Raw genomic sequence first — 27,105 nt, forward strand, 5'->3', positions numbered from 1 at the left:
ATGCACTTGTTGATTTCTGCATCGCGAGACAGGTTACTGGTGATAGTTGAGCCTAGGTAGGTGAACTCTTGAACCACTTCCAGAGTGTGGCTGCCGGTGTTGATGGATGGAGCATTACTGATGTCCTGTCCCATGATGTTCGTTTTCTTGAGGCTGATGGTTAGACCAAATTCGTTGCAGGCAGCCGCAATCCTGTTAATGAGTCTCTGCAGACACTCTTCAGTGTAAGATGTTAACGCAGCATCGTCAGCAAAGAGGAGTTCCCTGATGAGGACTTTCCGTACTTTGGTCTTTTCTCTAAGACGGGCAAGGTTGAACAATCTGCCACCTAATCTTGTGTGGAGGAAAATTCCTTCTTCTGAAGACTTGAACACATGTGAGAGCAGCAGTGAGAAGAAGATCCCAAACAGTGTAGGTGCGAGAACACAGCCCTGTTTCACGCCACTCAGGATAGGAAAGTGGTCTGATGAGGCGCCGCTATACTGAATTGTGCCTTTCATATTGCCATGGAATGAGGTGATGGTACTTAGTAGCTTTGGTGGATGTCCAATCTTTGCTAGTAGACTGAAGAGACCACGTCTGCTGATGAGGTCAAAGGCTTTGGTGAGATCAATGAAAGCAACGTAGAAGGGCATCTGTTGTTCGCGGCATTTCTCCTGTAGCTGGCAAAGGGAGAACAGCAAGTCAATAGTGGATCCCTCTGCTTGAAAGCCACACTGTGCCTCAGGGTAGACACACTCAGCCAGCTTCTGGAGCCTGTTTAAAATGACTCGAGCGAAGACTTTCCCCACTATGCTGAGCAGGGAGATTCCACGGTAGTTGTTGCAGTCACCGCAGTCACCCTTGTTCTTATAGAGGGTGATGATATTGGCATCATGCAAGCATCTACTGATACATCTACTTTAAACACTTACTTTTACAACACAAATTCTCTTGCAGCTGAATACAAGACACTGTGTCCAGGAGGAGAAGGTTTCAGACCAAACCCCATCACTGTCATCCTGGAGGGTAAGTAAACCATTTAACTAATATCCCATTATTAAAGAGAGTATGCTGTGGACTACAATGTAACTGCTGATTGTCCTCTGCAGATATCGATGAGTGTCAGGAGTTACCAGGCCTGTGTCAGGGTGGAAACTGTGTTAACACGTTTGGCAGCTTCCAATGTGAGTGCCCAGCTGGATACTACCTGAATGAGGATACCCGTATATGTGAAGGTGAGAATGGACTGCTGACCTTGAACACTAGCATCAACTTCAGGTTTCTTAAAACAGGAAGGAGGCTGCAGTTATTGTATAAATCCGCACTCTATCATTTCTAATGTGTTTCTATATATCCATAGCTTTCCCCTTCAACTGCTAGCAGATCCAGGGAACCTTCTATCTCCTGGGACTGACTGGTTTGGTTTGGTTTGGTTTGGTTTGGTTTGTTTTCAGTTTACATATGAAACTAAATATACAATTTAACTAAAGCTAAAAGAATGTGAACATTTTAATTCTTTTGTTCCTTTTTCTCCAATCGCTCTCTTTAATCCCACTCACTCTGCTTTTTCCCTACTTTCCAACCTTCTCACTTTCTCCTGATCTCTCTTATTCTAAGTCTCTATCTCTGCATTTCTCCCTTTCTCTCTTTCTTATCTCTCTCGACTGGCTGTCCCTCATATCCCTATTTCTCCCCATTCTCTATCTAATTGTTATTGTTCTAACTTGAATTTTATTTGGTTTCATGTAATCTATTCTGTCTTTTCTTCAACTCACTTCCATAAAATATTTTACCGGTCTCTTTTTTCTGATTCCCAGCCTCCAGTTGAGATCAAATTTTGAAAAAACTGAATGTTTATTCATGGAAGAATAGAAATTCCAACACAGAAATTCCAACAAATTAAGCCAGTGCTGGCATATGTTTCTCCATGAATTGCCTGGTCTAATCCCATTCTAATGCTTGGTCAACATATATTCTTTTCTTCTCTTTCAGCCACTATCCAATTCTTCTTAAAATAAATGTATGGACTTCAATTCAACAAGTTTGTGGTAAAGAATTCCACATTAAAGCCACCCCATGTATAAAGATTTTTTAAAAATCTCTTGAAATCCTTTTCTGATTATATTAAATATTGGTCTTCTCGTTACTGCCTTGATTTACCTTATCACAATTCTCCTTAAACTTTGAAGACCCATCTCAAATCACCCCTAAACCTTTTCAGCTCTAGTGAAAAAAGCTCTAATTCCTCAAGTCTTCATAAATATTCTAATGAATCAATGCTGAACCTTTTTCTTTGGTTTTATATCCTGATAACACCTTGTACATTCAACATACCTTGTCTTTGTATTCTAAGGATTCCAGTTACATTTTATGTCCTTACCTACTTGTGCTGCACCAATAATGATCTGTGCATCTGCAAACCAAGAACCCTGTGCTCCACCACTCCATTTAAAATCTTAGCATTTCAGATGTATTTCATTTCCCTACTAGTATTTCTAAAATATATTACTTCCCTTTATCTTCATTGAACTGTAACTGCCACCTATGTGCCCATCCTGCTAGCCTACCGATGTCCTCCTGCAATCTTGCACAATCTTCCTCATATTTTCAACACACCAACAACAATTTGTTGACATCAGCACATTTCAACAGTGGTCCCTCAATTCCTAAGTCCAAACCACTTCCATATAAAATAAACAAGAGGAAGCTATGGAACACCACATTTGTTCTAAGAAACGTCCTTTTATCCCAAAGCCATTACTTTCTGCCCTCCAATCTTCTCTCCATCCACTTGGTCACATTCTCCTTATGTTTGCCAATTGTCTCTTACATTCTACCTTATCAACTGCTTTTTTGAAAATCCATATATATCACATCCACTACATTTCCTTCATCTCTCCTCCCTGGTTGGCCCTCATTACCGGGATTTAATTAATTTTAATGGGATGTCTTTGTTCAGATATCGATGAGTGCACCACTCACATTGGAATCTGTGGACCTGGAACATGCTACAACACTTTGGGCAACTATACCTGTGTCTGTCCTCCGGAGTACATGCAGGTCAACGGAGGGAACAACTGTATGGGTAAGAGGCTACCATTCAACATTGTGCCCAGTGCACAGATATACACAGTGGATATGATGAGCTACATGAAAAATTCATGATAACTCAAGGATCAAAACTATAAGGGAGTGTGGGGTCAGGTTCATGCACGGGGACATTAATGGCATATTCAGAATGTAATTCCAAACAACTGTGGAGTTAACATTACCCAGAATTTACATCCTATAAAACACTTTTTCAAATACTAATACTAAATAGTGTCATTCTGGGTCAATATCTCTATGATCCACCAAACTTCTTCAGTGGAGAGTGCCCTCAGAAACCTCCACAGTGTAAATTGTCCAGACCCATGGGAGCAGCTGTAGATCATAATCAGCTTGCTACTTACACTTAGTAACTAATGAAAACCAATAGAAAAAGGACAGCCTGTCATTTTCCACTGGTAACACACACCTGTACAGAAGGTGACCTTGAGAATGATGCAAACTTTGCCTTTGTATGTAATAAGTTTTGTGTATAATGGACATTCCTGTACAATGCTCATTCCTCTATAACATTCACTTGTGTAAAGCTGGCACTCCCATCTAACTACCACTTATAGAACATTACAGCACAGTACAGGCCCTTCGGCCCTCGATGTTGCGCCGACCTGTGAAACCATCTGACCTACACTATTCCATTTTCATCCATATGTCTATCCAATGACCACTTAAATGCCCTTAATATGTAGCAATCAGTCCTATATAGTGCTCAATTGCATGTAGCAGGCACTCCTATAAGGTTTGCTTATATATAGTGCTCACTCTTACATAATGTTCAATTATATGTAGCAACCAGTCCTTACTCATTTAAAGCATTCACTTATATAAAGCAAGCACTCTTTTATAGCAATCACTTCAACAACACTCACTCTTATATTTTGCTTTCACAGCTTTATAGTGGATATTCCTACATTGCGTTCACTTACATACAGCACTCACTCCAATATGGTGCCGGTATTATTTAATCCTATATATTGGACAGTCCTACATAATGCACATTCGTATATAATCTTCACTTATAGTGGGCACTTCTATGTAACAGGCACTTCTATATAGCAAGTACTACTACATGGCTGTCACTTATATACAGCCCCATTTCTAGACAGTATCCATTTATATATGGCATGCACCCCAATACTGTACAGTGATTTTTCACCATAAAATGTTGTAGGACAGAATTCCCTCTCTCTCTTTCTGCCCAGTTTTATGTGCATCTGGGCCAGCAGGAGACGAAAATCAGATAGAGAGCCACCAACTGCAAATTGTGGGTTTCCCACTGGAAGTGATAATGGGTTTGCATACATCCCAAGGCAGCGTATTTTAGTGAATGAAACTGATGGGTAGAAGTCAGACGACTTATTTTCCAGCATTTGTACCAAAGCAACAGCGTGAGTGATGCTGGAGTTTCTGACACACGTGAGGGGAATTTTAATGCTCTCTCCCACATCAGGTTTGGAGGCAGGGAGAGCATATAATCAGGTGGGATGGTGGCAGGGGGCCCCTGCTACCTTCCCACCTTCACCAAAATTAAGTCCGGGGCGGTCCTTCCTGCGATGCTGTAATATGTTGAGTGGCGAGTGGGCCTGTTGCTGCACGGCCGGAAAAACCGTGCAGGCTGCTTGCCGCCTCCAGGTTGGGGGTGGTGGGTGGCCCTCTTGAAAAGACACTTAGTGCCTGAAAGAGGGATCAGCATTGGGAAGGCAAGGAGCCCGCTGAGAACCACCCACCTGCCCTTGCTGCCGACTCCACACTACACCCCTTCCACTCCGACCCCCATCCAGCGAGACCCCTCCCACCCTGACCTACCTATGGCCTGGATCCAGCGCCGCTCCTGGGCCTCAGGTGGGTGCTCCACCAGCAACAGCCACTGCCTACGCAATGGCGCTGCTCAGTTAAAGAGCTGCCAGCCTGTGATTGGCTGGCAGTTCTCCGAAGGCAGGACTTCCATTGCCGGGGTCCTTGATCCCATGGAAGGCCTAGTCCAATTAAGTGCCTAATTTGCACTTGATTTAGCGGGCCTCGCACAGAAAGGGCGACATGGGGTTTTGCACTTTTGCCGGACATCGAGACCCCCGTTGTCCAGATAAAATCCCGGCCGTAGTGTTGCTATGATGCAGGAACCGTGAAGCAGGCTTTAAAGCATAAAGGCCCTCTGCTTAATTGACTGTACAGTCCACGTGCCATACAAGCACATGTTTAAAGCCCTGGGCTATACGTCAGCCAGCTTGGAGGCTGTCGGCCTCTTTACGTGGTATCCCAAAGCCTGTCGCAGCATTTCACCATCCCCTCACCCTTCCCACCAAGCTAGGCTCGCAACGGAGATCGAAAACCTGGCAATAACCTACCAAGATTGGAGAAGCTGGGGATATTCTCCTTAGAGAAAGGAAAGCTGAGAGGAGATTTGATAGAGGGGTTCAAAATCATGAGGGGCTTTAGATGAAGTGATAGAAAGTGTTCCCATTGGCAAAAGGGTGAGGAATCAGAGGACACTGATATAAGGTGAATGGCAAGAGAACCAACAACGACATGAGGAAAATCATTTTTACATAGCAAGTGGTTAGGATCTAGAATGAACTGCCTGAAAGTATGGTGGAGGTAGATTCAATTGCGGCTTTCAAAAGGGAACTGGATAAGCACCTGAAGAGAAAAAATTTGCAGGGCTACCGGGAAAGGGCAGGGGACTGAGATTAGCTGAGTTGTTCTTGCAGAGAGCTGGCATGGACACAACAGGCCGAATGGCCTCCTTCTGTGCTGCAACTATTCTATGACTCTAGTCTATGATTCTAAGAACATCTAAGTGAGCCTGACCTAAGGATGTGGCTGTGGTGGGAGGCGGGCCACTGAGCCAAAAACAATGTAGTAAAACATCCCAAGGAGCTTCACAGGAGGGTTAACAGTATCAAATTTGATACCAAGCCACATAAAGAGATATTAGGACAAGCAACCAAAATCTAGGACAAAAGAGGTAGGTTTTAAGGAGCATCTTAAAAGAGGAGAGAGGAGTAGAAAGATTTAGGGATAGAATCACTACTACCTCTTACTTTTACAATATTCACACAAATAACATTCCTGGGAAGCAGATTGGATTTTCAATGTAAACTGTGTGATTTGTATATAAACTGTGCTCAGTGGTTTAGCTGTGAGTGTGAGCATTATATTCCCAAGCAGATTTAAACATACTTGTTTTCTGAATTGTGACAGATATGAGGAAGAGCGTCTGCTACCGGAACTTCAATGACACGTGTGAGAACGAACTCGCCTTCAACATGACCAAGAAGATGTGTTGCTGCTCGTACAACGTGGGCAAAGGATGGAACAAGCCGTGTGAACCCTGCCCAACCCCAGCCACATGTGAGTCAGGGACTGAGTCATGGAATCAGCGGGGGGTGGAGGGAGGTGGAGGCGCGGGTTTGGAGGGATTGTAATCTATATTTTAACAAAAAGCTGCTATGGGATTCTAACCTTCACAACTCTGTGGCTGGCGATGGTCAGAGGGGTGGATGACAGTGGTCAGAGGGGTGGATGACGGTGGTCAGAGGGGTGGATGACGGTGGTCAGAGGGGTGGATGACGGTGGTCAGAGGGGTGGATGGCGGTGGTCAGGGGGTGGATGGCGGTGGTCAGAGGGATGGATGGCGATGGACAGAGCCATGGAGGATGTTGGTCAGAGGGGTGAATGGCAATGGTCAGAGCTGTGGATGAAGATGGTCAGAGCTGTGGATGGCGATGGTCAGTGGGGTGGATTGTGATGCTCAGAGCCATGGAGAATGATGGTCAGTGGGGTGGATGGTGATGGTCAGTGGGGTGGATGGCAATGGTCAGAGCCATGGAGGATGCTAGTCAGTGGATGGTGATGGTCAGTGGGGTGGATGGTGATGGTCAGTGGGGTGGATGACAATGGTCAGAGCCATGGAGGATGATAGTCAGTGGGGTGGATGGTGATGGTCAGAGGGGTGGATGGCCATGGTCAGTGAGGTGGATGGTGATGCTCAGAGCCATGGAGGATGATGGTCAGTGGGGTGGATGGTGATGGTCAGTGGGGTGGATGGTGATGGTCAGTGGGGTGGATGGCAATGGTCAGAGCCATGGAGGATGATAGTCAGTGGGGTGGATGGTGATGGTCAGTGGGGTGGATGGTGATGGTCAGTGGGGTGGATGGCGATGGTCAGAGCCATGGAGGATGATGGTCAGTTGTGTGGATGGTGATGGTCAGTGGGGTGGATGGCAATGGTCAAAGGGGTGGATGGCAATGGTCAGAGGGATGGATGGATGTGGTCAGAGGGGTGGATGGCGGTGGTCAGAGCCATGGAGGATGATGGTCAGTGGGGTGGATGGTGATGGTCAGTGGGATGGATGCCGATGGTCAGAGCCATGGAGGATGATGGTCAGTGGGGTGGATGGTGATGATCAGTGGGGTGGATGGCGATGGTCAGTGGGGTGTATGGCGGTGGTCAGAGGGTGGCTGGCGGTGGTCAGAGGGGTGGATGGCGGTGGTCCGAGGGGTGGATGGCGGTCAATGAGGTGACCGGTGATGGTCAGTGGAGTGATGGCGATGGTCAGATCCATGGAGGATGTTGGTCAGAGCGGTGAATGGAAATGGTCAGAGCTGTGGATGAAGATGGTCAGTGGGGTGGATGGTGATGCTCAGAGCCATGGAGGATGATGGTCAGTGGGGTGGATGGCAATGGTCAGAGCCATGGAGGATGATAGTCAGTGGGGTGGATGCTGATGGTCAGTGGGGTGGATGGTGATGGTCAGAGGGGTGGATGGCCATGGTCGTTGGGGTAGATGGTGATGCTCAGAGCCATGGAGGATGATGGTCAGTGGGGTGGATGGTGATGGTCAGTGCGGTGGATGGCAATGGTCAGAGCCTTGGAGGATGATGGTCAGTGGGGTGGATGGTGATGGTCAGTGGGGTGGATGGCGATGGTCAGAGCCTTGGAGGATGATGGTCAGTGGGGTGGATGGTGATGGTCAGTGGGGTGGATGGCGATGGTCAGAGCCATGGAGGATGATGGTCAATGGGGTGGATGGTGATGGTCAGAGCCTTGGAGGATGATGGTCAAAGGGGTGGATGGTGATGGTCAGTGGGGTGGATGGTGATGGTCAGTGGGGTGGATGGCGATGGTCAGAGCCTTGGAGGATGATGGTCAAAGGGGTGGATGGTGATGGTCAGTGGGGTGGATGGCAATGGTCAGAGCCATGGAGGATGATGGTCAGTGGGGTGGATGGTGATGGTCAGAGCCTTGGAGGATGATGGTCAATGGGGTGGATGGTGATGGTCAGTGGGGTGGATGGCGATGGTCAGAGCCTTGGAGGATGATGGTCAGAGGGGTGGATGGCGATGGTCGGAGCGGTGGATTGCGATGGTCAGTGGGATGAATGGTCAGAGGTGTGGATGGCGATGGTCAGAGTGCTGGATGGTGACCGTCAGTGAGGTGGATGCGATGGTCATAGGGGTGGATGGTGATGGCCAAAGTGGTGGATGGCAATGGTCAGAGCTGTGGATGGCGATGGTCAGAGGGGTGGATGGCGATGGTCAGAGCTGTGGATGGCGATGGTCAGAGGGGTGGATGGCGATGGTCAGTGGGGTGGATGGCAATGGTCAGAGCCATGGAGGATGATGGTCAGAGGGGTGAATGGCAATGGTCAGAGCTGTGGATGAAGATGGTCAGAGGGGTGGATGGTGATGGTCATGGCGATGAGGTGGATAGTGACTATTGTGATAGATGTTGGTGTTGATTATAAGTGATGACACAACATGAGATAAAATGATGACTTTAATTGAGGTATGATGATAGTACCTAAGGTGAAATGTTGATTGACTATTAAGAGATGCTTTTATGATGACTGTACATGTGATGAAGTGATAACTACACTGACTGTAAGTGATGATGTGCATGAGTAAAATGATGACCGACTGAACATTCTCTTCCAGCTCACTACCAGCTGCTGTGTGGGAATCAGGCTCCTGGTTTCATCATTGACATCCATACTGGCAAACCAGTTGGTGAGTGGCCACAGCTTTCTACAGGATTCCTGCACACAGTGTCTGTAATAGAGGGGCACGCAATCTGAAATTAATTCTAACTAGGCACCACATTCCTGACACTGAAAGTAACTGCCCAGAAGATTTACAGGGAATCTTGTCTGTTAACAGGTGCAGTGCAGTCTGAACAAATTAAAGCACCAATCAGTCCATATTCTTTGTTTTGGTTTCTGACATTGAAAGGAGTGTTGCAATCCTGTCTTTCCATGCTGTGCTGTTTTCACTTTGACCCTTCTTGATATCCTGTCATCTGGATTGTTCCTCTTTGCAGAGTGAAGATGGCACAATGTAGGAAAGTGCAATCAGTGGGCTTTGGGACTTGTGCCGATGTCCGTGGGAATGAGACAATATCAGTTAGATATTTTAAAAACATATCCCTTGCACAAAAATCATCTATTGCCTGGTCCCTTGGTTTTCAGAGTTGAGTTTAATTTGTGTATTGAAGTTGGTTGGTTTGCATCCTTCCATCTATGAAAGATGATGGACACACAGCAAACAATCCATTCAGGTAGGGTGTCTTCGCTTGGTGCACCTTTCTTGGTGGCTGTGAAGGCCAATCCTTGAGAGGCAGGTTATGCCATAAGTGCTGCACGTGAAGCTGCCACATGACGCCAAGCTGACAAGTTGTTGTTTTTGACGTTGGCGCCTTTGCCAAGCTGCTGTAACAACTGATCATCATGGTAGTGCACGCCAGTCCACAGGATGTGTTGCCATTTCCATCTTTCGTCAGCTAGTGACTCCCAAGTGCAATAGTTGACATTTAGGGCCCTCATGTCACCCTTGCAAGCATCCTTGAAGCAGAACTTTGGGCACCCCACTGGTCGTCTGGCCCCAGCTACCTCACCACACAGAAGGTCCTTGGGCATGAGACCGTCTAACGTCCTGCTGACATATCCGATCCACCGAAGCCGTCCCTGTTTGATTAGTGCCAACACACTTGGGAGCTCTACCTTTGAGAGGACTGCCGCATTTGTGATTTTGTCCTGCCAGGATATAGCCATAAGTGAAACATGGGTGACTTGTGGCTACCAGGGCAAGAAGCTCAATAATTTCCATCTTTACTATCTGTGGCACATTCTGGGTATTGAAGTAATTCACATAGAATGGAGCTTTAAATTATTCCTATGTGCTCCACTCAACTAATCCAAGTATAGTCAACAAAACATTTCTGAATATTGGGCATGAAATATAGATAAAAACAAGATAGATCAGTGCAAAAATAAACTTTCTCAATATCTCTAAAGTTAAATTGGAATGTAGCTGTCAATGGAAAATTGTTCCTTTTTCAATAAGAAAACAGATTTAATTTCAATAAATCTTTTGTGAAGCTAAACAGAAAGTTTGCAGATTGGACTGGACCGAGCCATGCAATCTGTTAGTTTGCTGGGGGCTGTGGGCCTGGAGTCCAGTCACTGCAGCCTGTTGGATTATTGAGCCCTGAGAGTACTGGAGTCCAGTTACTGCAGGTTTGTATATGAACAACATCAGGATGATTTTCAACTCTAATTTATGTGTCTGTTTCACATGCAGACATTGATGAGTGTCGGGAAATCCCAGGCATTTGTGCAAATGGCGTCTGTATTAACCAGATTGGAAACTTCCGCTGTGAGTGTCCGATGGGATTCAGCTACAACAATGTGTTCCTGATCTGTGAAGGTAAACAGTCACCTTATTGCTTCATCTTTACAATTATACATTTGAGTTTGTCATACTTGCATCCTATTTCCTGACGTTTTAATGAAGAATGATGAAACCCTATCTTTGCCTGTTGTTTCGGGGTAGATATTGACGAGTGCACCAATGGAGATAACCTGTGCCAGCGGAATGCGGACTGTATCAACATCCCAGGCAGTTACCGCTGCGAGTGTTCCCCAGGTTTTAAACTCTCACTGAGTGGAGCCTGTGTGGGTGAGTAGTGGCAGGACATATTGTCTACTGATTGCCGGCTTCAATCCATTTGAAGAATATTGCAGCACCCGCCAGTCTACAGCTGTTCTTAAAAGAACTGAATGGGAAATGTCACTGTATGTGGAAATAAAGTATATCTTCTTAATTCATTTATCCAGAGAGAGGTAACATTTCCCCCATTGCTGCACCTAATTCTTTTTGAAATTATTATAGGGTCTTTGCCTCCATCACCCTATCAAGGGGGTTCATTCTGTCAGGGGTAGTTCAGTCTGTTGGGTAGTTCAGTCATTCGGGGGGCTTCAGTCAGTGAGTTCTGTCTATCAGAGGGTTCTGTTGGGGTGTTCTGTCTATTTGGGGGGGTTTCAGATTATCAATGAGTAGGCCATTCAGCCCCTTGAGTCTGATCCACCATGCAATTAGGTATGTATCTTAACTCCATCTACATGCCTTGGTTCTGTAACCCTCTTGCCTAACAAACACCTTATGCTTTCAGTTTTGAAATTTTCAAATGACTCCCAGCCTCAATGACTTTTTAAGGGGGGAGAGTTCTAGATTTCCACTACCCTTTTGTGTGAAGAAGTGCTTCCTGAAATCACCCCCGAACAGCCGAGCTCTAATTTTACTGTTATGCCCTCTTGTTCTGGATTCGTAAACCAGAGGAAATAGTTTCTCTCTATCTATCCTATCAACTCCTTTACTTACCTCAATTAGATCACTCCCTTCTTATATCTTCTATATTCAAAGGAATATAAACCCAGTCTATGCAATCTGTCCTCACAATTTAACCCTTTTAGCCTGTTTAATATCTGTATTTAAATTTCATCTGTTCTATCCACATACATATTTTGTCCAGCTCATTCAGTAATACTGAGCTGCTTCCATTGCTCCAGTGTTCTTTTTAATTTGGTATCATCTGCAAATTAGTTCATTTTGCACTGAGTTTCTGAATCCAAATCAGTGATGCAAATGGGAAACATAAATTGTTCCAGCACTGAACCCTGAGCTCTGCACTCAGAACTGCCCCTCCCCCACCCTGACAAGAACCTGTTATTTTCATCCCTTCAGCTTGTTGCTTATTCATCCCCAAAATGCAGATTTGGACTTAACTAGCAGCGTTTCATGTGTAACTTTGTTCAATTCTTTTTGGAAGTCTAGGTGCATCATATTGTAGGTCAATCAGCAGCCAGAAACAAATAGAATTAGGTTTGATATGTGATTAATTTAAGATTCACTGTGCACTAAATCTCCATGGTAACTTCTGACATGGGAACATTGATGTTATCAATTGGTGATGTTGGGAACTAGAGATAATGCCAGAGCGAGATAAAAGGGCTGATGTGCCTGTTAAGCTGTTACATTATCATGCGTGTATATTTTGTTGAAATGCAGGGAAATTCAGCAGGGCAGGGGCGGTGAAATAGAATCAGGATCTCCATTTAAAATCTTACCTTGTGAAATTTACCAAGGAAGTTTTATGTGCAGAGGGTTTATTGTTCTATTCCCAAAAGGCAGTTGGTGAGGGATTGAACTGGAGCCAATCTTTACACACTTTTATTATTTATGGAGTTACACATTACAAGCATACACCTCCTAACCTAACAACCACAGTTTTAGTCTGTGTCTATTTCTAGGAGCACAAGTGAATCCCCAGATAATGCCCATCACCTGCATACAATTAAACACAATTAATATATTATAATTATTTATGATTGTACACCATGGTCTGTGATGTGGCACAGCAAGTCTATGAGAACAGAGACCCAGATCCTTGCGCCTTTGGTGAATTCCTACATCAAAGTTTCAAGTTATATCACATCAAGATAATGCTTCACCAAATACAGACTTCCCTGTCCCTGTGGGTGGTGTGTATAGATCTCATGTTCTATGTGTGGTGTGTACAAAGCTTCCTGTCCCTCTAGGTGGTGTTTACAGCCCTCATGTCTGGTGGGTGGTGTGTATAGATCTTACTGTTCTACAGATGTGGTGTAAATGCCTCACTTCCAATGTCTTTTTCTGACAGATCGTAATGAGTGTCAGGAGATCCCAAACATCTGTAGCCACGGAGAGTGTATTGATACTGAAGGAAGTTATCGGTGTCTTTGCCACAATGGATTCAAAGCAACAGCTGACCAGACAATGTGCATGGGTAAGAAATCTCTCAATTTTCCACTACTCACTCACAGAGACTAATCTGCTCATTGGATGTGAGATGGTGAATGACCTGTGTGCGTTTGTGTTGTAGATATCGATGAGTGCGATCGGCAGCCCTGTGGAAATGGAACCTGCAAGAACACAGTTGGATCATATAACTGCCTCTGCTTCCCGGGATTTGACCTCACTCACAACAATGACTGCATGGGTAAGGGATAATACCCACTAACACTAAACATCTCCCAGCCTCACACTGTGGTGCTTTGCTTTGTTGCTGTAAAAATGTAAATAACCATACATTGAGATTTGCTGCAGACTTTCCTCTCTCCAACCCAGGGGCACTAAAACAAAACTCATGCAACATTTCTTGGCACAGCTTAGATCAGCTTAGAACACCACAAATTAAACTCTGGATATCAAAGCGATATCAAAATCAACACAAAAACATTTTACAATTATATTAGGAAAAAGAGAGTGTTCAGGAGCAATGTGAACCCCCATGGAAACTGATAACCATGATATTATCAATGAAAATAAGGAAATGGCAGACATGCTGAATAACTACTTGGCTTCAGGATTTACAGATGAGGAAGAGGTCAGCATGCCACATTCCAAGGAAACCAATATTGAATCAGGGACAGGGACTCACCAAAATAAATGAAGTAAAATAATAGTAATGAAGAAAATAATTGCACTAAAGAGTGACAAATCTCCAGGACCAGATGGTTCCCATCCCAGGATTTGAAAGGAAGTAGGTGAGAACATTGCAGATGCCCTAACTATAATAGAAACATAGAAAATAGGAGCAGGATTAGGCCATTCGGCCCTACGAGCCTGCTCCGCCATTCATTATGATCATGGCTGATCATCCAACTCAGTAACCTGTTCCCGCTTTCGCCTCATACCCTTTTGATCCCTTTAGACCCAAGAGCTATATCTAACTCCTTCTTGAAAATATACAATGTTTTGGCCTCAACTGCTTTCTGTGGTAGCAAATTCCACAGGTTCACCACTCCCTGGGTGAAGAAATTTCTCCTCATCTCAATCCTGAATGGTTTACCCCTTATCCTTAGACTATGACCCCTGGTTCTGGACTCCCCCACCATCGGAACCATCCTTCCTGCATCTACCCTGCGAAGTCCTGTTAGAATTTTATAGGTTTCTATGAGATTCCCCCCTCACTCTTCTGAACTCCAGCGAATACAATCCTAACCTAATAATCTTCCAAAGTTCTCTGTATTTGGGAACTGTTCCTTTATATTGGAAAACTGTGCCTGTCACTCTGCTAAACGTGAGAGAGGGAAACCAGGCAATTATAGACCAGTTAGCCTAATTTCTGTTGTCAGGAAATTTCTAGAGTTTATAATCAAGGAAAAGGGTGACTGAACAAGTTGAAATTTTCAGCTGATCAAAGACAGCCAAAGTGAATTTGTAAAGACTATATCTATTCACCAATTCATTTGTAAATGCACTTTGAAAATCCCAGTTGTCTAACCTTTGGCCCTCCATTTGACACAACATTTCTGCGGCTACTGATTTGCTCAACCGTGCCCTCTCCTTCACCTTTGATGCTCTCGTCCGCAATAAAACCGTTACTCTGTCTCACCCTGGCTGTTCTCCCACAACGGCCCTCATCTTCGCCTGCTTAATTCCGAGGGACATAGATTTAAACAGACAACTTTGCCATCCACCGCCAGATCTGGCTGGACCACTTAAAACACTGTTGGGTCCTGCTCTCATCTGCTAAAACTGCTCGCTATTCCAGGAGCATCCTGAAATGCAAAGATAACCCCCAGCTTCTTTTCTCCACTGCAAACCTTCTTCTTAAACCCCTCCCCCGTCTGCTCCACCCTCACCTCCAACAATAAGTGCGAGGAGCTCATGGACATCTTTGTCATTAAGATCGAGACCATCTGATCAACTGCCTATGCTGCCCCTCCCTTCTGCTGGCCCACCAGGCCAAACTTCCTCTGAGGTTCCCCCCGCCCTAGCCCGGAACTCACACCTTTGTCTAGATTCTCTCTTATCTTTTCTCATGCCTCTGCAAGCTCACCTTGTCCATGAGACTCATCTCCTGCACCTTCGAACGTATTCTCATTGAACTGCTGACTACCCGACTTCCCCTCCTGTCCCCATGTTAGCCAATATTGTTAACGGTTCTCTCTCATCAGGTGTTGTTCCCCTTCTTTAAATCTGCTCTCACCATCCCTCTCCTTAAAACACCAACCCATGACCCCACCGACCTTGCAAACTACCGCCCCATCTCCAAACTCCCTTTCCTCTCCCAACTCCTTGAACATATTGTTGCCTCCCAAATCCATGCCCATCTTTCTCAGAACTCCATGTTTGAATTCCAATAATCAGGTTTTCGCTCCTGCCAAAGTACCGAAATGGCTCTTAGGATGTCATTTGTGACTTTGATATGTGACTGTGACTGTGATAAAGATAAACTATCCCTCCTCATTCTTCTTGACCTGTCTGCAGCCTTTGACACTGTTGGTCACACCATCCTCCTCCAACACCTCTCCACTGTTGTCCAGCTGGGTGGGACTGCTCTCGCCTGGTTCCATTCTCATCTGTCTGATCATAGCCAGAGCATAACTTGCAATGGCTTCTTTTCCCACTCTTGTCCATTACCTCTGGGTTTCCCCCAAAGATCTGTGCTGGGCCCCCTCCTATTTCTCATCTAAATACTGCCCCTCGGCGACATCATCCAAAAGCACAGCGTTAGTTTTCACATGTACGCTGACGACAGCCAACTCTATCTCACCACCACCTCTCTTGCCTTCTCCACTGTTGCTAAATTATCAGACTGCTTATCCGACATCCAAGCAGGTCATTCATAAGTTACCCATCGTTGTACATTTTAAAAGATCACTCCCTGTATAATTAGTACTATCTCACTCTCTGTATAACAGTACAGGGCAACAGGCGAGAGGTCTAGTCTCACAGTACAGGACACCAGCAAGGTTGGAATGAGTGGGAGAGGAGACAAGGTCAGCCAGGAAGTCAGGATTAGGTGACACCATAGTTAGATTTAAAAGCTTGTGAATTCTAGTCATTTGTAAATTTGTTATGCATAGCACATTACTTGTTTAATAGAACCACCACAATGTTTCGTCTAACTTGTTCTGCTATTTTATCGTTTTTTTAATATTCTGGTCCATTCAGCAATATTTTCATTCCTGTTTCTGCCCATTGCTCAGTTTTAGAATCAGTTAGAAATCTTTACAAGGTCCTCATTTTAAAAGCAGAATGATATTATATTTCCTCTTTTTAGATATCGATGAGTGCTCAACTTTGATTGGTCAGGTCTGTAGAAACGGGCAGTGTATAAACAGTATCGGGTCCTTCCAGTGCTTGTGTCAGGATGGCTATGAGCTACCGCCCGATGGGAAGAATTGTGTTGGTGAGTGAGAAATGTTTTGTCTGTCTGTAGCTTCATCGGTCGAGTTTTATGTCTGCCATGTCCACATGTGGCACTGTCTAAAGATCTCTCACAAAGCACACCTGTGAGATCCTCTACAGATCTCAACTGATGGCTTTCATTCTCCACATTATTGAGACAGTGACACACCTGGGAGCCATATGCACACTTACATGGTTTCCAGCATAGCCCGATGTTTTATCAGTAACAAATATTCTCAGTAAGGCGTGTTACTGCATGTCAATGTAACTGCTGCCCCTTTCAATCACTGGATCACACTGAACAGCAGCACAGCAGGCCCAGTGTGGCTAGTCGTGACTACGGCTTGAGGTCTTGATTGCGGGGACAGCTGTTCCTTGGAGGGAAGTTCAATTCCATTTCAAGCTGGCTTTCCTTGTCTGGAAAATATATAAAATTAGACTTGGTCCTTGGCTATTTCAGCAAATTGTATATATTTAACTTTATCCCCAAGAAAAGAAAATTTGATGAGCGTGGGCATGAAATGGATTAAATTCGATGAAGAGTATAGGTATGAGATGGATTAAATTCGATGAAGAGTATAGGTATGAGATGGATGGCCTTTAATGGTCAAGTGTTTTTTCTGTCTTGTCCTTGAGTTTTTCTTATGTTCCAGTGTCTTATCCTATAATTGCACAGATATATCCAATCTCATCATTCAGTAAATGGGCAGATTAAGGAAAAACAATAAGCCCGAGGGTTTTTTTTACAGCAAACTTTGTGGCTGAGGTTTTGCGATAGAGTCAGTGAGGTAGATTTCTGTGCTAAAATAGTGAAGAAGGAAAATTAATGCAAAGCTGATTATTGGCATCCTGTTAAGCCCAATATTATTGTGGGCAGGAAATCCATTGAAGTGTTTTAATCATTTTGCACTTGTTTATATGTGATGTGATTATTCATTGTATTTCTCAGAGAGTTGAAATAGAGAGATGCTGTACAGTTGCCTTCCAGTGTCTGGTCTCTAATTTAGCTCTGCTCTCATCTCTGCTCTTTGCCTCCTCTTTAGATATCAATGAATGCATCAGCTACCCTGGCACCTGTGCACCTGGGACCTGCCAGAATTTAGACGGTTCCTTCCGGTGTATCTGCCCTCCTGGGTACGAAGTACAGAATGACCACTGCATTGGTAAATAGAATGAAATGGAAGAATGCTGGGTTTCTGTCATGTAGCTGGAGTTTGAGGGTACAGGCTGGTTCTCCATTAGCCGGGTAGCCACAGAGAGCAAAGGCTGCAGATGCTGAAGTATGGCTCTTGGTACTGACTCTAAGAAAGCGGAGTGACGTGGTTCATTGTGCAGTGTTGCGTTAGTTTTTTTTAACACTGCAAGGTTAAAGAATCTCAGAAATAACACTTTTATCCTGCAGTGCTGTGGAAACCGAGGCTACTTTGTGAATTGATGCCATTTAGTTATGTTAATCAGCCAGCCACCTTATGTGAATACAGATTGAAAAAACATTTTCTATTTTTTCTAAAGATTTTTCCCTCCCAGTTTACCCCACCTCATCTGTAGACACTGATTCTTGCTGTTCACTGGGTGCTAACTTTCTCCTGTTACATGGCATCCTCAAGCACTGACCTTCTCTCTACTATGGGATTTACAGACACTGACCCTCTATGTGCTATGGGCCTACATGGGATACTCATGGGGGTGGGAACCTCAGCGGTGCTGCCGCCTGCTGTCCAGAGGCGGGCGGCCAATTAAATCAATTAATTGGCCAAATATTGGGCACTTCCCACCCCCGTCAACATTTTGCCAGCATTGGGCCATGGCAGCCTCCCAGCGAGTTCCCAGGAGGTGGGTGGCCCTCTTTTCTGGCCGCCCATGGCCCACAGAGGGGCCTGCCAGTGGCAATGGCCACCCCCGCAGCTACAGTGCCGCTGCTGGAGGGTACACCCCTCCGAATGCCGGGGCCTGCCTACCTGGTCCCGGCACATTAAATTGAAAAACTTACTCGCCTTCGTGGGTGGCTCAACTTGGAGTCTCTGCCAATGCTGCTGAGCTGCCGGCCCTCTGATTGGGCCCACAGCTCTGGGAGATGGACTGCCATGATCAATTGGACAGCAGTCCTGGAACATCCTCTTAATTGGCTGCCGCCAGTAAAATTCTGCCCAGAGTCCCACCATCTGTCTGCGCAGGGTCAAGTCCCACTTTCAGTCCCAGCAGCAGGAATATGCAGGCTTTGATAAGTTCCGGCCATAGTGTCTACAGGTGCTAGCCCTCTCTGTGATATGGGGTCTACAGACACTGACTGTCTCTGTGATATAGGGTCCATAGGCACTGACCCTCTTTGTGATAAGGGGTCTACGGGTACTAGCCCTCTCGCTGATATGGGTTCCACAGGCTTCCAGTGTCCATTATCCAAGTGGACATTCGTCATGTGCAAGCTGAGACAGACTGTGTGTGGCACATTACTCCATAGTGGGAGTAATGCATTCGAAGCTGTGATGTTCTTGCCCAACATCCACTCACATCTTTTTACAACGCAGGTCACTGAGCAGGAAGTGTCTGCCAGTAGTGATTTCAATTGTACAAATATGCTGTTTAGATTCACAGTATCCAGATATCAGAATAGATTAATTGTCTCTGTCAAACATGTTTTAGTCTGCACATGAGAACACAGTGAGCTACTTGTTAAAATGCTTAAATTATAATTTAGTCTTCTGTTGCAATTCCTAACCTAGATGAAAGCAGTTAAAGTGCCATAATAGTTTGGATGGGGCCGGTCCTGATTCTCTGCCTGTTTGTTTACAGATATTAATGAGTGTGAGGAGGACCCTAACATCTGTCTGTTTGGTTTCTGCACCAATACACCTGGAAGCTTCCAGTGTAACTGTGCACTAGGATTCGTTCTCTCTGAGAATGGAAGGAGATGCTTTGGTAAGTGAGCCCACGATCTAAACCTCCATAAATCAGAGATTGTGTATCCTCAGGTAGGGTGTGTTACTTAAGTAGCATATATGTATTCTGGTAAATAGTGTGTGTTCAGCAGTGTGTGTTGTAATACAGTGTATGTACCAGAATACAATTCTATTTCACCTGATAAATCTTCCTTTGTTTTCATTGACTAAGATCAGTTTCATATATGGTCAGAAAATATCTGCATTATTTGCAGGAATACCTTGAAGAGGGTGGGAGTGGGACTGTAGGCATACCTGGGGAGGAAGTGGAGTGAGACTGTAGGACTACATGATGAGAGTGTGGACTCGGGCTGTAGGTGTACCTAAGGGCTATTGGGATTGAGATTGTAGGAGTACCTGAGGTGGGTGGTACTGGGACTGTAGGAGTACCTCAGGAACATGTGGAATCAAACTATAGGAGGACCTGAAGAGAGTGCAGAGTGAGACTGTCGGAGTACATGAGGAGAGTGTGGACTCGGGCTGTAGTCCGAGGACGATTGCGAGTGAGACTGTAGGGATACTTGAGGTGAATTTTTTAAATTCTGTCATGGGATGTGGGCATTGCTGGCAAGGCCAGAATTTGTTGCCCATCCCTAATTGCCCTTGAGAATGCGGTGGTGAGCCGCCTCATTGAACCACTGCACTCCTTGTGCTGTACAGTGCTGTCAGGGAGGGAGTTCCAGGATTTTGACCCAGCTACAGTGAAGGAACGCGGATATATTTCCAAGTCAGGGTGGTGTGTGACTTGGAGGGGAACTTGCAGGTGGTGGTGTTCCCATGCGTCTGCTGTCCTTGTTCTTCTAGGTGGTAGAGGTCGCGGGTTTGGAAGGTGCTGATGAAGGTGTGGGGAGTTGCTGCAGTGCATCTTGTAGACGGTACACACTGCTGCTACTGTGCGTTGGTTGTGGAGGGAGTGAATGTTTGTGGATGGGGTGCTGATCAAGTGGGCTGATTTGACCTGGGTGGTGTCGAGCTTTCTGTGTGTTGTTGGGGCCACAGTCATCCAGGCAAGTGGAGAACATTCCATCACACTTCTGACTTGTGCCTTGTAGATGGTGGACAGGCTTTGGGGAGTCAGGAGGTGAGTTACTCGTCACAGAATTCCCAGCCTCTACCTGCTCTTGTAGCCACAGTATTTGTGCAGCTGGTCCAGTTCAGTTATTGGTCAATGCTAACCCCCAGGATGTTGATAGTGGGGGATTCAGCGATGGTAATGCCGTTGAATGTCAAGGGGAGATGGTTAGATTCTCTCTTGTTGAGATGGTCATTGCCTGGCACTTGTGTGGCACTAATGTTACTTGCCACTTATTAGTCCAAGCCTGAATGTTGTCCAGGTCTTGCTGCATATGGACATGGACTGCTTCAGTATCTGAGGAGTTGCGAATGGTACTGAACATCATACAATCATTAGCGAACATCCCCACTTCTGACCTTATGCTGGAGGGAAGGTCATTGATGAAGCAGCTGAAGATGACTGGGCCTAGGACATGATCCTGAGGAACTCCTGCAGTGATGTCCTTGGGTTGAGATGATTGGCTTCCAACAATCACAACCACCTTCCTTTTTGTTAGGTATTACTCCAACCAGTGGAGAGTTTTCCCCTTGATTCCCATTGACTTCAGTTTGAGACTGAGTGAGACTGTAGGAGTGTACCTGAGGGCGATTAGGAGTGAGACTTAGGGGTATGTGAGGAGGATGTGGACTGAGACTGTAGGAGAACCCGAGGAGGATGTGGAGTGAGACTACAGGGGTACCTGAGGAAGATGTGGAGGGGGACTGTGGGGGTACCTGAGGAAGATGTGGAGGGGGACTGTGGGGGTACCTGAGGAGTGTGCAAATGGGACTGCAGGAGTACCTAAGGAGGGCGAGCAAAAAGTCACTAATGAAGATAAAATATTCAATAGAAAACTATTTAAAAAATTAAATGGGAATAAAAGTAGAAAAGACAGCAGGATCAAATGGTTCGCATCTCAGAATATTGATGGGGAGGAGATCACTGGAAGTAAGAATTGTGCCGAAGGACTGTGATTGATTACCTTTACAAAGAGGGCGATTGGGAGTGAGATTGTAGGAGTACGTGAGGAGAATGTGGAGTGAGACTGTAGGAGTAGGTGAGGAGAATGTGGAGTGAGACTCTTGGAGTACGTGAGGGGAATGTGGAGTGAGACTGTAGGAGTACGTGAGGAGAATGTGGAGTGAGACTGTAGGAGTACGTGAGGAGAATGTGGAGTGAGACTGTTGGAGTACGTGAGGGGAATGTGGAGTGAGACTGTAGGAGTACGTGATGAGAATGTGGAGTGAGACTGTTGGAGTACGTGAGGAGAATGTGGAGTGAGACTGTTGGAGTACGTGAGGAGAATGTGGAGTGAGACTGTTGGAGTACGTGAGGAGAATGTGGAGTGAGACTGTTGGAGTACGTGAGGGGAATGTGGAGTGAGACTGTAGGAGTACGTGAGGGGAATGTGGAGTGAGACTTTAGGAGTACGTGATGAGAATGTGGAGTGAGACTGTAGGAGTACGTGATGAGAATGTGGAGTGAGACTGTTGGAGTACGTGATGAGAATGTGGAGTGAGACTGTTGGAGTACGTGAGGAGAATGTGGAGTGAGACTGTAGGAGTACGTGAGGAGAATGTGGAGTGAGACTGTTGGAGTACGTGAGGAGAATGTGGAGTGAGACTGTTGGAGTACGTGAGGAGAATGTGGAGTGAGACTGTAGGAGTACATGAGGAGAATGTGGAGTGAGACTGTTGGAGTACGTGAGGAGAATGTGGAGTGAGACTGTAGGAGTATCTGAGTATCTTTACAATGAAGCCTTTCTAGGGTTTAGGTGAAGCCTGAATATAACCCACACTTCCTCTCCACATGTGGTTCCTGTTGGATCTATGAAATGCATATTGGACAGGATTGCTGGTTTAAATCGGGAAAGCAATCTTTTGACATAGGAGGGGTAAATGGAAGTCTCACCCACGTTGCCCCCACCGCCCCCGCACTGGAATTTGAGAAGCTCGGTACATGGGGTGGAAACTAGTCAGAACCGGCTTCTGCACCAAATTGCAGCCTTCCAAAAGAAATAAGCCTGCTTTGTGCCCTTATTCCCCAATGCAATTTTGGGCCCCACGATGCTATAACTTTAAGTAGTAGTGAAGAGATCATTTATCCTCCTCCTTCCTCAGCTGGTTAGACATTTAGGCCTGGGTATTAACAGGGGCAGGTTACATAGGCAGGGTGATGGAGTTTTGGACCGGAAACATTTTAACTCCACCAAGTGTGTCTTTTAACCCTGCCAGTTTCCCCACCCAAAAGTCAGCCTGATTGACAGGCTTGGCTTCCAGTCAGCAGAGAGCACTCCGGAGCAGGCCACAGCAGCATGTTAGTTGTCATTTCACTCATGTTTAGATGAATGAAAGTGTTGAAAAGTTATAGTTCCTTTGAATAATAACTGATTGATTTCAAATGAAACATTGTGATATACTCTGTGTTAAACAAGGTCAATCCTTAACTGTGTATCACGTTCAGTGAAACCTGTGAACTGTGAATGATTCAGTGAATATGTATTGCTTATTGGATTCTAATCTTTCAGATACTAGGCAGAGCTTCTGCTTCACCAGGTTTGAAAACGGCAAGTGTTCTGTACCCAAGGCCTTTAATACAACGAAAGCCCGCTGCTGCTGTAGCAAGATGCCAGGAGAGGGCTGGGGTGACCCATGTGAACTTTGCCCTCAGGAAGAAGAAGGTAGATTTCCACTTTGCTGTCCATTGGATTATGTTAGCAGTGTTACTAAGGGTTTGATACGTTCGCACAGGGCCCTCCTGCATCACACCTGAACTATATTGGATCTCAGCATGTAAAATATAAGCCTGGAATTTCCTCAGCTGCTCTATTTTTGCTGCCGTAGCTTTATGGACACGCGATGGAAACTCAGTTTACACGCGGGGATGTAACTCCGAGGAAATTCCAGGCCAAATTGATTGAAACATCAGGAAGGCTCAGCATGACTTGCCGTTCACATCCTTTTTAAAAGCAATGTTACAGGCTAACTAACAAAACTAAAGAATAGAGGAAAGAGAGAGAGAAAACATGAAGCTTCTATAGATTTTAAAGGAAGTAGGAGCAATCATTGCAGATGTCCTTACAATAAAGTCCCAAAATTCTCTGGATTCAGAAACCCTTTCTTTAGAATAGGAATTTGCATGTCACCCTGCTATTTAAGATCGGTGAGAGAGGGTAACCAGCGAGTTATAGACCAGTTAGCCTAACATCTGTTGTCGGGAAATTATTATAATTAATAATAGAGCGATTGACGTCTGAAAATTTTTCAGCTCATCAGAGAGAACCAGCATGTGTTTGTAGGTCTTGCTTGATGAACCTAACTGAATGTTTTGAAGAGGTGATTAAAACAGTGGACGGGGGAATGTCTATGGATATTATTTATCTGGACTTCCAGAAGGCATTTTGAAGTCCCCCATAAGAGACTGTTAAAGTTGAAACGCATGGAATTGAAGGCAAATGATTATCCTGGTTAGAAAATTGGCTGAGTGGCAGGAGACAGAGTAGGGATAATGGGCAGATACTCTAATTGATGGTGTCCCGCATGGAACTGTGTTGGGACCTGAACTATTCACAACATTTATTGATGATTAGATGATGGGATAGACAACCACATATTTAAGTTTACAATGGCAGCAGTGTAAACAGTGCAGATAGAAGCATAAAATTACTATGAGATATTAATAGATTAAGTGAATGGGCAAAACTGCGGCAAATGGATTTCAATGTAGACAGGTGTGAGGTCATCCACTTTAGATGTAAAAAGGACAGAACAGGATGCTTTCTAAATGGCAAAAAGCTAGAAACAGTGGAGGCCCAAAGAAACTTGGGGTCCAGGCAGTTAGATCATTAAAATGTCATGAACAGATACAAAAAATAATCACAAAGCCGAATGGGATTCTGGCCTTTATATCTAGAGAACTGGAATACAAGGGGGTAGAAGTTATGCTACAGCTATACAAAGCCCTGGTTAGCCACACCTGGGGTATTGTGAGCAGCTCTGGGCACCTCATCTTAGGAAAGATATATTGGTCTTAAGAGGGAGTGTAGCACAGATTTACCAGAAGGATACCTGGAGTCCAAGGGTTAAATTACAAGGAGAGATTACACAAACTAGGGTTGTACTCCTGGAATTTAGAAGGTTAAGGTGTGATTAGACCAACATTTTCAAGATATTAAGAGGAACAGGTAGGGAAAATAGAGGTAAACTATTTCTGCTGGTATGAGGGTCTAGGACTAGGGGGCATAGTCTAAAAATTAGAGGCAGTGTTTTCAGGAGTTAAATTAGGAAATAATTTTACACACAAAGGGTGATAGAAGTTTGGAACTCTATTCCACAAATGGTGATTAATATTAGATCAATTGTTAATTTTAAATCTGAGGTTGGTAGAGTGTTGTTAACCAAATGTATTAGGAGTTACAGGGCAAAGGTGTGTTTATGGAGTTAGGTCACACATCAGCCATGATCTCGTTGAATGATAGAACAAGTTTGAGGGGCTAAATGGCCAACTCCTGTTCCTATGTTCTTAGTCTGTACATCATCAGTAACTGAGAGACACAAGGACTTATTGGAGGGGAAGGACATATTTGCATTAAGGTGCAAATATCAGCTTTAAATAAAGAGGTACAGAAAGAAGATAATGAAGGCTTTTCTAAAACTACAGTATCCTGCAGCGTGGTCTGCAAAACCCTCCATTCAAGCTTAATGCTTATAAAACCTACTAACCAGTGTGACACACTTTGTCAGTCTAGCAGGTTCACCCTCTGTGATTTGCATTTAATTATATCCTGTGTCCCATCCTGTACAATCACACATTGTTTCTGCTTGGTGCTGCTCTTAATGAGTTTACTTTTCTCTTTCAGTTGCTTTCCAGGAACTGTGCCCTTATGGCCATGGCGCTATCCCCGGCATCGGTGATACCCGTGAAGGTTGGTCTATTTTCAGTAACAATGTGTAGAATTCACCAAGTCTGTGTGCTTCATTCTGCTCTGTTAGAAGAATAATTATTTTACTACAGTGAAGAGAATCAGAACTAAAACAAATACAATTCCTGTGTTCACTAACACATCACAAAAACTGTCTCCTTCAGATCTCTACATCAATAGCAGCCCTGAACCTTCCGTTCTACATGCTTCTCTTGTAAATTTCATTTGCTGATTACTTCCTAAAATATTTTTGGTCAGCCTTTGATTCTCAAGCTCAGTGACTGGATCCAGGAAATTGTTGCTCACTCTGAATGTCCTTTGTGATATCCTTCACACATTCTGTGATATGGTAACCTCTTAACAAGGATAAATAATTTATGTTGAGCTCTAGTTCAGGAGTATAATGGCATACTCTCCACTTGCCTGGATGGGTACAGCTCCAACGATACTCAAGAAGCTCAATACCATACAGGACAAAGCTGCCCGCTTGATTGGCACCCCATCCACAAACATTCACTCCCTCCACCACCGACGCACAGTGGCAGCAGTGTGTACCATCTACAAGATGCACTGCAGCAACGCACCAAGGCTCCTTCGACAGCACCTTCCAAACTCGCAACCTCTACCACCTAGAAGGACAGGGGCAGCAAATACATGGGAACACCACCATCTGCAAGTTCCCCTCCAAGCCTCACACCATGCTGACTTGGAACTATATCTCCATTCCTTCACTGTCACTGGATCAAAATCCTGGAGCTCCCTTCTTAACAGCACTGTGGGTGTCCCTACCCCACATGGACTGCAGCGGTTCAAGAAGGCAGCTCACCACCACCTTCTCAAGGGCAATTAGGGATGGGCAATAAATGCTGGCCTAACCAGCGATGCCCACATCCCATGAATGAATAAAAAAATGTTTGCAAACTTCAAACTAGACGTATGCCGTTTTTAGAGTTTTCTGAAGCTCAGCCTATCGGAAAATTCTTTATTAAGAAAAGGAACAGAATATAAAACAGGTGTGAATGAGTAATGAACTAAGCCAGATCTCTAGCAAACATTGTAAGGTAACCAACACAGGAACAAATCATCTGGAGTGGGGGCAAGGGGGCATGGTGGGGGGCTGTGCGTGCGCACATATGTGTGCACGTGTGAGGGAGAATGTCATTGTAGACACAACAGGAAGATGTCCTCTCACAAGTCAGTCATTTTATAGACATTATTTTAAACTGAATAAATTCCTATTAGGAAAATCACAATAAGGAACCTGATTTTTTTTTTATTTGTTCATGGGATGTGGGCGTCACTGGCTATGCCAGCATTTATTGCCCATCCCTAATTGCCCTTGAGAAGGTGGTGGTGAGCTGCCTTCTTGAACCGCTGTAGTCCATGGGGTATTGGTACACCAACAGTGCTGTTAGGAAAGGAGCTCCAGGAGTTTGACCCAGCGACCATGAAGGAACGGCGATATAGTTCCAAATTAGGATGGTGTGTGGCTTGGAGGGTAACTTGCAGATGATCGTGTTCCCATGCATCTGCTGCCCTTGTCCTTCTAGGTGGTAAAGGTCATGGGTTTGGAAGGTGCTGTCGAAGGAGCC

The 27,105-nt window shown here is 45.0% G+C and overlaps 1 protein-coding gene across 1 annotated transcript in view; it reads left to right on the forward strand.

Annotated features, from left to right (window-relative positions):
* fbn2b (fibrillin 2b) overlaps nucleotides 1-27,105 on the forward strand; it is a 245,998-nt gene that overhangs the window by 178,635 nt on the left and 40,258 nt on the right. The window contains exons 38-51 of the mRNA XM_068016449.1: nucleotides 940-1,008; nucleotides 1,092-1,217; nucleotides 2,942-3,067; nucleotides 6,289-6,438; nucleotides 9,025-9,096; nucleotides 10,666-10,791; nucleotides 10,918-11,043; nucleotides 13,064-13,189; nucleotides 13,286-13,402; nucleotides 16,475-16,603; nucleotides 17,646-17,765; nucleotides 19,393-19,518; nucleotides 23,120-23,272; nucleotides 25,451-25,516. Coding sequence (XP_067872550.1) covers nucleotides 940-1,008; nucleotides 1,092-1,217; nucleotides 2,942-3,067; nucleotides 6,289-6,438; nucleotides 9,025-9,096; nucleotides 10,666-10,791; nucleotides 10,918-11,043; nucleotides 13,064-13,189; nucleotides 13,286-13,402; nucleotides 16,475-16,603; nucleotides 17,646-17,765; nucleotides 19,393-19,518; nucleotides 23,120-23,272; nucleotides 25,451-25,516 — 1,632 coding nt within the window. The remainder of the gene's footprint in view (nucleotides 1-939; nucleotides 1,009-1,091; nucleotides 1,218-2,941; nucleotides 3,068-6,288; nucleotides 6,439-9,024; nucleotides 9,097-10,665; nucleotides 10,792-10,917; nucleotides 11,044-13,063; nucleotides 13,190-13,285; nucleotides 13,403-16,474; nucleotides 16,604-17,645; nucleotides 17,766-19,392; nucleotides 19,519-23,119; nucleotides 23,273-25,450; nucleotides 25,517-27,105) is intronic.

Source organism: Heterodontus francisci, chromosome 36 (assembly GCF_036365525.1).
Source record: "Heterodontus francisci isolate sHetFra1 chromosome 36, sHetFra1.hap1, whole genome shotgun sequence".
Lineage (NCBI taxonomy): Eukaryota > Metazoa > Chordata > Chondrichthyes > Heterodontiformes > Heterodontidae > Heterodontus > Heterodontus francisci.